The 14,627-nt window shown below is 42.5% G+C and overlaps 1 protein-coding gene across 1 annotated transcript in view; it reads right to left on the bottom strand.

The window, feature by feature from the left end:
- Positions 1 to 3,480: 3,480 nt before the first annotated feature.
- Positions 3,481 to 14,627, bottom strand: part of PKD1L1 (polycystin 1 like 1, transient receptor potential channel interacting) — a 52,500-nt gene continuing 41,353 nt past the window's right edge. Inside the window, 2 exon segments of the mRNA XM_068549792.1 lie at positions 3,481 to 3,600; positions 5,556 to 5,699. Of these exon segments, the coding sequence (XP_068405893.1) occupies positions 3,588 to 3,600; positions 5,556 to 5,699 (157 nt within the window). The 3' untranslated portion in view covers positions 3,481 to 3,587.

Here is a 14,627-nt window from a genome sequence, read left to right as displayed (position 1 = left end):
GTGCCTAAAATTTCTCAGTTATTTTATCTTCAAGGTAGATTTGCTTCCATTCTCTCCCTTCCCTTTTTTTGGAAACCCACAATCTGGGGACCTTTTGTTGATACGTTTTCATCTCTTTGCTCTCTGCTAGATCCTGGAGAAATGATAGCATTTGATTCACCATTTTGCCTTCAACTGTAATCTAGTCTAGAGTTTATCTTTTTTCTTTCCTTTTTTCTTGTAATGTCAGTGCTATACTTTTGATTTCTTAAATTTCTAATTTTTTAATCATTTGTATTTGGTTTATGAATGACAGTTCTATTTCATAATTCCTTATCTTTTAAAAAAATGTTTTATATTTACATATAGGAGTTTTTGTATTGAGTGTTGATTTTATTGTCTTTCTTTAGCTTCAGATAGCTTCAGGTGCTTTGAATTTTTAGTATCATCTCATTTTGAGTGGGAAGTTTTTGTTCTGATATTTTGTTTCATTTTATTCTTTCTTTCTCTTACCTACCTCTCTTTTTCTGGTGGTTTTGGGGTTCCCCACCTGCTCTCCCAGGCAAGGCAGAACCAGTTCTTCTCTTGCTGCTTTGGGGGGTGCTACCCTCAGGGTCACTGCAGGGATCTCAGACTCAGCCTCTTCGCTAGCCATGGATCTCGATGGTGCAGCCCCTGTCCTCCCTAGGCCCATAGGAACGTACTGCTACATTCCACCTCCTTACACACAGGGGCTGGAGCTATGGGGCTCCAGGCTCTGTCTCTCGGTTTGCATGTGTCCAGCGTCCTGCAGGAGCTGGCCTGCCGCAGGACTAGATGCTCAGCAAGCCCGTTCTTCTTCTGCCCTTCAGAACCCTGGCTGGTCCTGCCTATTTGGTTTACTTGGCTTGTGTCTGTCTGTCAGCGCCTTGTGTCCGGCACAGAGGCGGATGCACCCAAGGACCACATGCCTCGCGCCATTCTGAATAGAAGAGCAAGATCATTTACCCTAAACGTTTGCCAACATTGGGCCCTGTCCTTCATCGAGGGGCATCCCAGGAAGCCATGCAGGCATTGAAGCCAGTAAAGCACATGGCTGCCCGTTGTCAACTGCAGTTGACAAGGCAAGTCAAGAGTGATGCCCCACGTGTCCTCACAGCCACTTCCACAAGGTTCCACCCAGGGAGCTTGTTTCAAGTCAGTGCTGGAAGAGTGTTTCCTGCTGAAGGACTTTCCAGCAGGGGTACCTTTTGATCATGGCCACCAGCAGCTGGATTTCAGCGATTTATTTTCCTCCTGGTTGTCGTTTGCTTTCTCCTCTATGACTTTTATTTCCTCATCTTGTTCCTTAATTACGCTGTAGTGCTGACAAGTTTTCTTTATACATCATCTCAACATTTCTTTCTACGGAGAGAGGCAAGTATAAAGGGAAACAGAAAAACAGAACTCACTCCCCTTGGCAATATTAAGGGTTAAATTTTTTTTCTATGATTGAAGTTAATTCACTGAGATATAATCAACATATAACATTATATTAGTTTCAGGTGTACGCATAATGATCTGATATTTGTATATATTGCAAAATGGTCACCACAATAAGTCTATTCAGCATCCATCACGTCACATAGACACAATTTTTTTTCTGATGATGAGAATTTTTAAGATCTGTTCTCTTAGCAACTTTCAAATATACATCTCTATTAATGACAGTCACTATGCCATACATTATATTCCCATGACTGACATATTTAATAACTGGAAGTTCGTAGCTTTTGACCATTTTGACTAACCCCCCACGCCCGACTCCCTGTCTCTGGCAACCACCAATCTGTTCTCTGTAATTTTTTTTTTGAAGATTCCACACATAAGTGTAATCACACAGTATTTGTCTTTCTCTGTCTGACTTACTTCACTTAAAAGTGTTTTAATAAAAACAAAAATTAAACCTGTAAGCTGTTTTTCCAGTTTTCTCACATGTGACTATACCGTCAGATTCACAGAAAATGCCACGTTTCCTTACTCCCTTCCAGCCAAGCGCTGATGCTACTGTGAGGTTCCCAGCCTGTGACATGGGAGCGGGACCCCAGGTTAAGGGACAATGGCTCTCAGAATGCATGTTAAGACTGGAGGTGAGAGAACCCAATTAGCCTTGCCGAGCAGCACCCCAGCGGGCCCCCCCCCTCCCCCCCCCCCCCCCCCCGCCCAACGGCTGGGAGTTCAGCAAGAAAATAATTAGATATTCAGGATGGGATGAAATGAAAGGCCCTTTTCAGGAAACAACACTGTTTCTCAGAGAATTAGGGAAATGCCTGTGGGAATAGCACTTTCAGAGGGGCCAGGGGACAGAGTGAATTTCAGAGGGTCTATGCATCTGGCTCTGAGGCCACTCCCCTCCCCTCCGAGCTGGCTCTCACAGCAAGGAGCCTTGGGACCTTGACAGCTTTCTGGAAAAACCAAACAGTTGCGTATGCAGAATTTCATTGGCATCAGATCACTTTTGTACCAAGGAGGTCATGTGGTCCTTCTCCAACACCCTGGGGGAATATTTTCATTGTGTTTGTCCTGCAGAAAAGTTGCAGATTAACTCACACTTTTCTAGGGCCAACTGTGAGCCAGAAACTCAACAAAAACAATGAATTCATCTTCCTCTGCCAGCAGGGGAGGTAAAAGAGGTGTCCACATTTTATAAACGAGGAAACCACATCCCCTGGAAACTGGGAGTTGCTCAAAATTGACACAATGTGGAGGAAGGGCCCTGACCTTGGCCTCTGACCCCACAGGCTCTGCACCTTCCACCCCTATGCAACGCTACCTGCCAAAAATGTGTGATATTCCAAAGTTCCAAAACTGCCGGCTCAACCAATTATTCACAACCATCACTAAACACCACCATGACTAGCTGGGGTAGAGGCGTAGCACGTTAGTGCAATAATACCTCTGTTTCTCAAGGTTGTGTTGGGAAGTTCCTTTTACACCTTCCCCAGTGATTGGTTCCCAATTAATTTTCCCAAACAGGTCCTTCTACCACGCCCACTTGCCCAGTGGCTCTGCCGATGACACTTTGATTTTTGCGGACTGAGACTCCTTTCAGACTTCTGGCCTCCAGAACTGTGAGATAGATAATGAATTTGTCATTTTAAGCCACTTAGTTTGCTGTAACTTGTTACAGCAGCCATAAGAGACTACTGTACTCACAGAAAGTGCCCAGCAGGGGCCTTGTCAAGAGAAAGCTTCCATGCATGGCACTGGCATCTTTTCCATTATCACACCGTTGTGGGCTTAGGCACCCAGAAGTCAAAGTGGAGCATTCTTTAACATACTTCAGTTTTAAGACCACCCCGATCCCAAAGCATACATCAACCCCCTCTTCCCTGCCATGCAGATTGACAAGGGAGAGCCAGCAGTGCAGCTCCAGTGCACGCTTACCTGTACTAACCTGTGCCACACACATCATGGCCAAGGTGACAGTCTGTCCATCTTGCCTGTTCTGGGGCTGGGCCTGCCCTGCCTCATCCTCAAGTTGTCTGTTGGCTTCTTGCTTCCCCTGCTGGAATAGGTGTCCTTGCGCAGGGGTCACACGTGTCTTCTCATCCCTGTGTCTTTCACAGATATTTGCAAACAGTGGGTGCTCAACAAGTAGTTCTGGAATGGATGAATCAGTGAAAACAGTCTGTCAACCCATAGCCCATGGAATGAAACAAAACCTCATTCGACGGGGATATATTTCACGGAGTCTTGAGACTTCACTGGGGGAAGGAGGAGTGTTCGGTGACTGGGACACCTCGTTTCACCTACCGCACGCCAGGCATCACGGCTATGCAGGGGTCTGCCACAGCTGGACACCCGCTCATTATTCACACATGTAAACGTGCGGCAACATCCCAAGTGAATGAGCCTATCAGTCATGAATTTTTACTGTCGGACGAGACCTCCAATTCTCAAACACGTAAATGCACACAGAGAATAACATACGAGTTTCAATCACAGCAGAGTTGCCATTTGCCGTCAGGCACTGTGCTATGTGCTTTGCGTGCACTATCGTGGATTCTCATAAACGTCTCTGAGGCAGGTTTCACTTCACTCCCATTCTGCCCGTAAGGTAATTGTGCTGTAAGGCGATCGTGCGCCTTGCCCAGGGTTCTGCGTAATAAGGGACAACGCTGAAGGTCTCCCAGCTCTGCCTGACTCCAGCCTCTCCCAGTCTGCAGCCTGGTCTCTCCAGACCCACAGCACGGAATATGTTTCCCTGGGTGCCAGAGGCCATGTCCCTACCATCCATCTGCTGCCACCTTTTTTTAATGCGCTCTAAACCCAGCATTTTGAAACTATTTTGAATCCAAAAATATGAGCATGCACTCCAAATTCAGTAATCTCCTTAGCAAATTCTGATCTGAGCATATAGGTTTTTAAATGGATTCAAAACAGCAGCCCAGCTGACTTCAAAGATTTAGTTTGAATAACCATTTTATACGGAATTATTAAGTCAAGAAAATGAGCGTTATTAATTTTGCAAGATTCAATTTTTAACTTTGCAAAATGAAGACTTTATTTTAAAAACCTGCTTTAAATATCAGAATTCTATCCTGGTCCATTCAATTGCATGTATTATATTTATGTGATAACTTGCAGGAACAGACTGGATAGACTAGAAATTCCACGAAATAAAATTTAGTCTTTTGATACTCAAGCCGATTCACTAAAACTAATAAACAAATACAACAACACGTAGCTTTAGGGCAACTGGCAAATGAAGCACTTGGGAAACCTGCAGAGTTGGAATTCTACCCCCGTCTCAACTGTCAGAATGGTGATTTTGAGTAAGCGTCTGATGACAGGTAAGCCTTGATTTGTAACCCCAGTTTCCCATTTACTTGTTGTGTGAACTGGAATAATTAACAGCTTCCTGGAACCTTGTCTTTTCTCATGTGTAAAACCAGGAGGTCTGCTAAAATTGGCTGTTGTGTAGCTTAAGTACATTAGTGTTTGTAAGCACCCCAGCACAGCACCAGGCCATCGTTAAGTCCTCAATGCCTGATGACTAAAATGAAAAAAAAAAAAAAAAAATATTCTTGGACCGAAACAAATTCCAAATCAATCTGATATAAAATAGCAGAGGAAAGACAAATCATTGTCATGCTCTCGGGATGAAAAGCCTCTGTAAAGCACAACCCCAAAAGTGAAGCAAAAACAGCATGTACATAAGCACGTTTAAGTTTGAGACTTCTGTGCGTCTAAGGTTCTCCCCTGGGAGGTAGGATTGCATAGTGGTTACACATCGCCCAAGTTAACATATTAGCTTCACCACCTCATAGCTGTGTGATCCAGGACAAGTTAATAATAAAACCTACTTCACAGGGCTGTGTGATGATTAACTAGTTAATATTTATAAAGAACTTAGTGCCTGGCATGTGGCAAGCAATAAAAAATATAGTTTCTTAGTATTAGCTATCAACAGAAATAAATTTAGAAGGCAAAAATGGACTAGATAGAATACTTAAAATTCTGACAGACATGGGCTCATGATTCGTATGTCGGGGATTAGGGTAGGATGAGGTCATATGGGTGGGGCCCTAACCCAGTCTGACTGGTTTCCTTACATGAAGAGGAGATTAGGACTCAGACACACACGGATGATAGATGATGTGAGGACACGGGAAGAAGACAGCCGTCTGCACGCCAAGGAGGCCTCAGGAGAAACTAACCCCGCTGACACCTTGATCTCAGACTTCCAGCCTCCAGCACTGTGAGAAAATAAACTTCTGTCATTTAAGGCACCCTATCTCTGGTACTTTGTGATAGCAGCAGCCCTAGCAGGCTGCTACGCTTACTAAATAAAGATCTCTTAAAATCAGACCAAAAGGTAAATATTGCAAATACATGAACAAGCAATATACTAAAAAAAAAAAAAAAAAAAATAGTGGTCAGCAAAACTAAAAAATAAGTTAGACTTCACTAATTATCAAAGGAATGTGAACTCCAGCAATGAGCTAGTAGTTATCAAGGCTGAACAAGGTGAAGGAGAAAGATAATCCCCAATATGGATCACCTCTGAAAAGAGAGGGAAACTCTCTCATGGCTGGTGGGAAAATACATTGGAAAAATCTTTCTGGAGGGCCATTCAGCAACAGTTATCAAAGTTTTACCTACCAAAGGCATTCTATCCGATCTTGCAAGTTGCTTATTTAGGTTTCTTCCCTAAGGATATAGTAGGACAGGTAAGCAATACTTTGCTCTGCTGATGTCCGACCAGGCACAGAGACCTCTGCTGCTGCCCTCTGCCACTGCCACGGTCCGAGAGCACGACAAGGACTGCAGGGCGGCTGCGTACCCACCATCTTTCACACTGTTCTTCTAGTTTCGACTTACGGCCTTTTTTCTTCCTTAGACACAGACGTGTGTCTCTGGGCTGGAAGTAGGAATGACACCACCAAGCTTGCTCAGGATCACTATTTCTTAAACAGCTCTATTGAAGTATATTCAACAAACAAACTGCAGCTGTTTACAGTATACTATTTGGTATATACACACCTGTAAAACCACCACCACAATCAAGATAGTAACACAGCCATCACCCCCAAATGTTCCTTTGTGTCTCCTTGTGACCCCTCCTTCCAGCAGCCCCACCTCCAGCCCAGGCAGCCATGGATCTGGTTTCTGTCACTACCCATTAGTTTGCATTTCCTAGAATTTTGTATGAATGGAATCATTCAGTCAACACTCCATTTTTGTCTGGCTGCTTTCACTCAGCCTAAGTATGGTGGGATTCTTCCATGTTGTAGCATGCATCAATAGTTCATTCCTTTTTATTGCTGAGGATGTGTATGTATGGATGTGCCACAGTTTGTTTATCCACTCACCGGTTGATGGAATTCGTGTTGCTTGCAGCTGGGAGCTATTACAGATGAAGCTATAATGAACATTGGTGTGCAGATCATTATCAGGGCACATGCTTTCATTTATCCTGGGTAATCACCTGGGGGTGGAATGGTCGGCTCCTAACTGTTTAATAAACTGCTTCCAGATAAGACAGAGTGATCAAGACTGGATTTACCCTCCTGCCTGAAACAGCTAAAAAAAAACTACAGAAAAAAATACATGAAACAATGGTTATTAAGACACTGGACATCAGTGACAAAGGCCAGTAATTGCTGAGAGGCAGTAAGTAAGCAAGACGAGCCCTGTGATGGCTCCAGTCACACTGTGTGAGGGTTTCCAGGCTGCAGCACAGGAAAGGGGGAACCAGGCAGGCCCAGCAGATTCCTTGAGCTAGAAGATGGAGATGAGGGTCTAGGGGTTCAGGAAGCTGGAGTTAGCAGGAGAGAGGGCCAGAGAGAAAGCTCCAGATATGCAAGGGTCCCCTTTGAGTAGATATCAGAATACAGATTGGAGAGTGCATGACAGGAAACTCTGGAGGTCTGGGGAAATAGATGCAGAACAGACACACATGTTAGAGTTAGCAGGTACAGACACTAAAAGAGTTATTTAAGTAGAGATATGGAAGATATGTTTTTTTAAAAACCAGTGAATTGAACTTCTAGAAATGAAAACTATAATGTGTGAGATTGATATACACACACACACACACACACACACACACACACACACACATATGCTGGCTGGGACTCAGGGAAGATTAGACACTGCAAAAGAAAGAATTAGTCAACTTGAGTATATAGACATTCAAAATATTCAAAATGAAACACAAAGAGAAAAAAAAAAAAGATTGTTTTAAATGACAAGAATACCAGTGAGGTGTAGGACAATTTCAAGTGTCTGACAGGTAGTGACACCAATGAGAGTGAAGGGGTTAGGTCAGGAAAAATACTTGAAGAAATAACGTCCCCAAATTTCCCAATCTTCATGAAAACTTTAACTCCCAGATCCAAGCAAAAGCTGAGCGTCATAGACATGAAGAAAACCACACCAAAAAAATCAAATTGCCCAAAACCAGAAATAGAGAGAAAAATCTTAAAAGCACCTAGAGAGAAAAGACACTTTACAGGGAACGAAGATAAGGATACAGTGACACAAAAACAGATGAAACTGTGAGGAGAAGCAGACAGCACCACAATCTCAGAGGGCGACTTCCACCCCTGCCGGGGAGTGAGAGGACAGGCAGGCAGATGAGCCGGTACAGGAGGCTGGACGACACCATCAGCCACCCTGACCCAGACGGCAACAGACTCTGCGCCCTTCACCAACTTACACCACATTGTGGGAATAACTCAAGTCTCAGTAACTTTCAAGGATTCAGGCCATCCAGTGTGTTCTCTGACCACAACAGAATAAAATTAGCAATCAGTAGTTACATGAGGACATATGGAAAATTCCCAAATACATGAAAACTAAAAGACGTGTTTCTAAATGACCCATGGATCAAAGAAGAAATCAAAAGGGAAAAGAGAAGGTATCTTGAACTGAATTAAAAATGAAAATATACTATATCAAAATAGGTGGGGTGCCACTAAAGCAGTATTCTAAGAGAAAATTATAGCACTAAAGGCCTACATTAGAAATGAAGAAAGGTCTCAAATCAACCACCTCAGCTTCTACCTACGAACTATAAAAAGAACAAATTAAGCCTAATATAATCAGAAGAAAGGAAATAATAAAGATCAAGGCAGAAATCAGTGCCTTGAACAAAGAGAGAAAGTCAATGACATCAAAGCTGGTTCTTTGAGAACAATAAAATCTACGATCAACCTCTAGCCAGACGGATGAGAAGAAGAAAAAGAGGCCACAAATGACAAATAACCACCACAGAACATAATTTTTCCTAACCATCCCATTTCTGGACTCTTGTTTATCATTCTGGGGAGACACAAAAAGTACAAACAGGAGAACCAGAAATGGTCACACCAAGCAGATGAAGCAACTCAAAGAAATGTCAAATGGGGATATTGAGAAGGGGCACTGTCATATGGGACGGGGGGGGGTGGGCAATGTCATGTGGGGACTGTGGAGAATGATGGAATACAGGAATGGTAGAAGCAGAGGCATTGATATATGGGCTGTCATACGTGACTGTCTTCCTTGACATGGCATGATATGGAGGCTGGGACCTGGACCTCCTTCCTCCTAACCTCAGTGGCAACTCGTGATCTTGAACTAGATCTACTTGGAATGCAAGGCTAGACTATTTATTTTGGAAGGAATTTTGTCCATGGAATAAACACTGATGATGATATCTTTTTCAGAAATGAGACTGAGCTAACGAGTTGTTACATTTGTAACTAAGTTAAGACTTTTTCTTCTGTAGAGAGAATCTCAATAGTCTTTGGAAATGTATTCTTTCATAGCCTTACCTCAATTCAATAGCTTATCAGGTCTCAAGAATGCCGGAACTGGCCATGCCCAGCACACAAAAATTTCCATTTATTTTTTAGGCTAGGGCAGCAAACCTGGATCCAGAGAAGGAGAAGAAAGTAGACACTGCTGACAGCAGATGTCCTGCCAGTAAGTCAGGTGGCTACGCATTCCACCAGGCAACCCTGTCAAGAGGTCAGATTATAAGTGGTGCACGTCGACAGCATGATTCCTTGGTCCCTGGCAGACTCAGTCTCCTTGGTCAATTTCGGTTTGGGATATGATGTTACTCAAATGCTGGTGAGCCTTTCGTGGCTAAAATATGCCTAACTGTGTTGATTTTTAAAGGAGCAAGTTGCCAGATAGCTGAGTTATAATGTCGAGAGGGTATCCTTGCTTCAGGCAGAGCTTCTGAAGCTCTCCAGCTTGGCCTGATTTTCTGATCTTTCTTCCACCCACATTTCCTGCTGGTGTTCTCTCTGGAGATATTTGGGTACTGACACAAACATATTACCCTGGTCCCAGATAATACAGAATTTTTAAGCTTCTAAGAGTGACTCTACAGAACCTACCATGGCACAGGATCTCTCCCATCTGTCTTGGTACAAAAGAAAGTAGAAACAGATGGTGTGGGGCCCAAGACAGGGCCGGATCTCATTAGGGAGAAATCAGAACAACTCAGGATGTCCACTCCCTGAGGATCTTAGATGCCTTCACGCTCTGGAACTTTTACCCTTAAAAGATAATTGGAGAGAAGGATAAACCATGGGCCCAGCTGGAGAAAGGAGGTGTTAGGAAGTGGTTCACATTGTTAATTTTGCATGTTACAACAACCTTAAATTATTTTTAAATTAAATTTTTTACTTTGATAAACCTATAACTAAAACCTATAACTATAGGTTCACATGCAGTTTTTAAAAAGTATACAGAGAGATCCCACGTATACTTTACCCAGATTTCCTCAATGGTAACATTTTGAATAACAACTACAGGACAATATCTCAACCACTGATATGGTCAAGATCCAGAATGCACCATCACAAAGATACCCCCTGCTGCCCTTTTATAGCTACTCCCTAATCTTTTAATTAGCTCCTCCGCTAATCTTCTCTCCATCTCTATAATTTTGTCATTTCAAGAACGTTGTATAAACACAATCATATAGTATATAATAACCTTTTGAACTTGGCTTTTGCCCTCAGCGTAACTAGAGACTCGCCCAGGTTGTTGCCTTTAGCAATAGTCCTGCATACTGTTCTGTGGTGTGAAGATTCTGCAATTCGTTTAACTGTTCAATCAGTGAAAAATATTGGGGAGGTTTCCAGTTTAGGAGTATTACAGATAAAGCTGCTAGGAACATTCATGCACAGGTTTTTGTATGAATATGTTTCCATTTCTCTGGGATAAGTGATCAAAGGTATCATTTGTGGGTCATACATTTTCATGTTTCACTTTATAAGAAATCGCCAAACCACTTCCCAGAGAGTGGCTGTACCATTTTACATTCTCACCAGCGATGGATGACTGATCTAGTCTGCCTTCTTGCTGGCATTTGGTGACACTATTTTGTAGTTTTGCTATTCCCATAGGTATGTAGTGATATATCATTGCGGTCTTGCCTTGCACTTCCCTAGATTGCTAGTGATGTTCACATCCTTTCATGTGTTTATTTGTTATCTGCACATTCCCTTCAGTGAAATGTCTATTCATTTTGAGGTCCATTTTCTAACTGGATTATTTGTATCTTTATTGTTGAATTCCAAGAGTCCTTTATATACGTGAAACACTAGTCCTTTGTTGAATATGTGGTTTGCAAGTAATTCCTTCTAGTCCATAGATCGTACTTTCATCCTCTTAACAGGGTCATTTGCAGCACAAAAGTTTTAAATTTTGATGAGATTCAATTTATCAATTTTTTTCTTTTATGGATCATGCTAATTTTCTCCTTTGCTTTTTCTTTTTTTCAAAAATGTTATCATTTTATACTTTTCCATGATCCATTTTCAGTTAATTTTTGTAGATGGTGTGAAGTGTAGGTTGAAGGTTTTTTTTTAAATTTATTATTTATTTATTTATTTATTTATTTATTTATTTATTTATTTATGGCTGTGTTGGGTCTTCGTTGCTGCGCGCGGGCTTTCTCTAATTGCAGCGAGCGGGGGCTACTCTTCGTTGCGGTTCGTGGGCTTCTCACTGCGGTGGCTTCTCTTGTTGCGGAGCACAGGCTCTAGGCACACGGGCTCAGTAGTTGTGGCTCGCAGGCTCAGTAGTTGTGGCTCGCGGGCTCTAGAGCGCAGGCTCAGTAGTCGTGGCGCACGGGCTTAGTTAGTTGCTCCACGGCACGTGGGATCTTCCCGGACCAGGGCTTGAACCCGTGTCCCCTGCATTGGCAGGTGGATTCTTAACCACTGTGCCACCAGGGAAGTCCTGAAGTTCTTTTTTTCTTTTGCTTCTGGATGTCCAATTGTGCCAGCATCATTGTTGAAAAGGCTATTCTTCTTCCATTGAATTACTTTTGCACCTTTGTTAAAAATTAGTTTGCCCTATTTGCGATGGGCCTATTTCTGGATTCTCTGTGTCTGTCCCTCTGCCACTACCACACTGTCCTGATCACCGCCACCACATAGCATAGCTGCCTTCTCCACAGGCATCACGTACCTTCCCTCTGCACAGGAAACCAGCTATCTGTGAGAACTATAAATTTTGTCACCCACAGCATTTGAAGAAAAACGCTCACCCTCTGCAGGGCACTGGCTGTTACTAAGGTCTTTCAAAGGTCAGCTCACATTCCTGAACTTTGACTCTCAAGTTTCCTTGCTGCTTTCCTGACAACATGACCAGGGAGATGGTAAAGAAATGCAGTAACTTACAAAAGTATAGACTCCAAGAAGGAGGCCGTGGCAAGCACAAATCTCTGGAAAATGATTCAACTCAGGCCAACTGCCAACCTTTCTTAGGTCTTTAGTTTTTCAAGGCCAAGAGCTAATATTTTAGTGCTATTTAACCAATTCCACTATGTAGAAACTTAATAGGGAGAGACATCCAAGAGAAGAGGGTCAGCCCTGGAACAGGGTTCCCCCCAGTCCCAAAGGTTTTCATAACTTATTCTACATTGACTTGAATTCTGAGGATCTGATCAAATAAATCACACAGTGCAGTGAGTGGTGACCTTCCTGGGTGTGGCAAACCCATAGGTGCTAGTTGTGATTTGGACTCTTTCTCTTCCACGCAAGAAAGATCTAGTGGGACGCCAGCAAGGGAGTGTGGGTTCTCACAGGGAACCTCTTGCATCTGCTCTTCCCCTCCCCTTGGTCCCACTTAAAACTACTGAATTGTCAAGCCCGTCAACTTCACGATTCCTGATGAGTTTACTCAGGACACACCTACAACCGGCAGCACCCATGCGCGAACTGCTGCTTTAGAATTTACCCAAGATAGGTACTTACTTCAAGCTGCTATGGAAATGGCTATGGAAGCGTGGTCCTGGTGACATGGATTCGGGGTGTCCCTATGGGATTCTAACACGATCTTATCCCTCGGGAGCAAGTTGCTCACCTGAGGGGGAGGTAATGAGGCACTCCAACCTCAGAGGCTCCTGCATCATTATGTTCCATCTCTTAGGAGTACACAGTCCCCCACATGGTTTTAGGGGAGCTCCAATTATGCTCCTGTTTAAAATAGCAAAAAATAATTCATTTTTGGTTTTTAACTGATCCTTTTCAGAGTTAAAGAACTCAGATGATCTACTTGTTTTATAATTCTTAGGATAATCAACAGGTACTTAAGATGCCAACAAAGCCTCCCTAAATGAAGCTCTACATAGAGTAAAAGATAAAGTTTGTGAAATTATTTGAGTATTTTACTTTTATCAGATTTGTGGAATTAAATTTCTCAGAAAGTTGGAGTTAATTAAAAACTATATAGTCCTTATCTTCAGTTATCTACAGTAGCTTAAATGTATTTGTTGTGGGTCGAATTGTATCTCTCCCCAAAGACGCTGAAGTGTTAATCCCAGTACCTGTACATGATCAAATTAAGATGAGGTCATGAGGGGCTTCCCTGGTGGCGCAGTGGTTAAGAATCTGCCTGCCAATGCAGGGCACATGGGTTCAATCCCTGGTCCAGGAAGATCCCACATGCAGCGGAGCTACTAAGCCCGTGTGCCACAACTACTGAAGTCAGCGAGCCACAACTACTGAAGCCCGTGTGCCTAGAGCCCGTGCTCCGCAACAAGACCGCAATGAGAAGCCCGCACGCAGCAACAAAGACCCAATGTAGTCAAAAATCAATCAATAAATAAATTTATAAAAAAAAAAAAAAAAAAGATGAGGTCATGAGGGTGAGCCCTAACCCAATGCAACTGTGCACTTACAGAAAAAGGGAAATTTGGACACAAAGCCATGCACACAAGGACGTCATGTAAAAATTGGGAGTTATGCCGCCACAAGCCAAGGAGCTGTGAGAAGTAAGGAGAGAGGCCTGGGACTGACCTTTCCCGGGCGCCTCAGAGGAGCCCAGCCCTGCACACCACCGTCTCGTACTCGGGAACTCCAGAATGGGGAGACAGCACATTTCTGTTTGTTGCAATAGCCCTAGCAAACTAATACAGTATTTTATTTGGGGAAATAATTGTAGTTTGTAAGACTCCAAGCTAGACAGAAACTTCTTCAAAAAGAAGCCAGCTGAGAGTGCAGTTTAGTCTTTGAGAATTCAACTTTTTTGGCCCCCATTACAAGATAATTTGGTTCAAATAAACAAATTATATCTTTGTAGTAACACAGAAGTGCTGGTTTATATCCACGGTGCCTCAAATGCTATTCTAGCACACATCTAAATAAAAAGAGATTAACAGTAATATTTCAACTTTGTTGGAGCTCTGTCTGCCAGGAAGAAATGAATCAGCAGCTACAAAAATGTTCCTTCTTGTGAAGTTATCACAGGCAGACACAATATAATCCATGAAAGCAGAGAAAATTTATCTCAGAGGCTGTCTGTTTCAACATTTCTGTCTGGTTATTGCCAATTCTAATTTATTAAATATTTATAAATCATATACAAATAATTCTATTAAATTTAATTAGCATTTCTTGTGACATCCAACACAGGAAAAATTCCAAGATATACTTAGCTGTATAGAATAGCTCAGAAAAACAACAAGAACCATTAAAACTAATCATATCCCACAACTGTGATTCTACCATTTTGTCATCTACTTGAATAATATAGTAGGTCCTTTTTATTTATTTTTTAACATCTTTATTGGAGTATAGTTGCTTTACAATGGTGTGTTAGTTTCTGCTTTATAACAAAGTGAATCAGCTATACATATACGTATATCCCCACATCTCCTCCCTCTTGTATCT

This window comes from Eschrichtius robustus, chromosome 8 (genome assembly GCF_028021215.1).
Source record: "Eschrichtius robustus isolate mEscRob2 chromosome 8, mEscRob2.pri, whole genome shotgun sequence".
In the NCBI taxonomy this organism is placed as follows: domain Eukaryota; kingdom Metazoa; phylum Chordata; class Mammalia; order Artiodactyla; family Eschrichtiidae; genus Eschrichtius; species Eschrichtius robustus.
The sequence above is the reverse complement of the archived record's forward strand: the minus strand, read 5'-3'. Positions and strand labels throughout refer to the sequence as shown.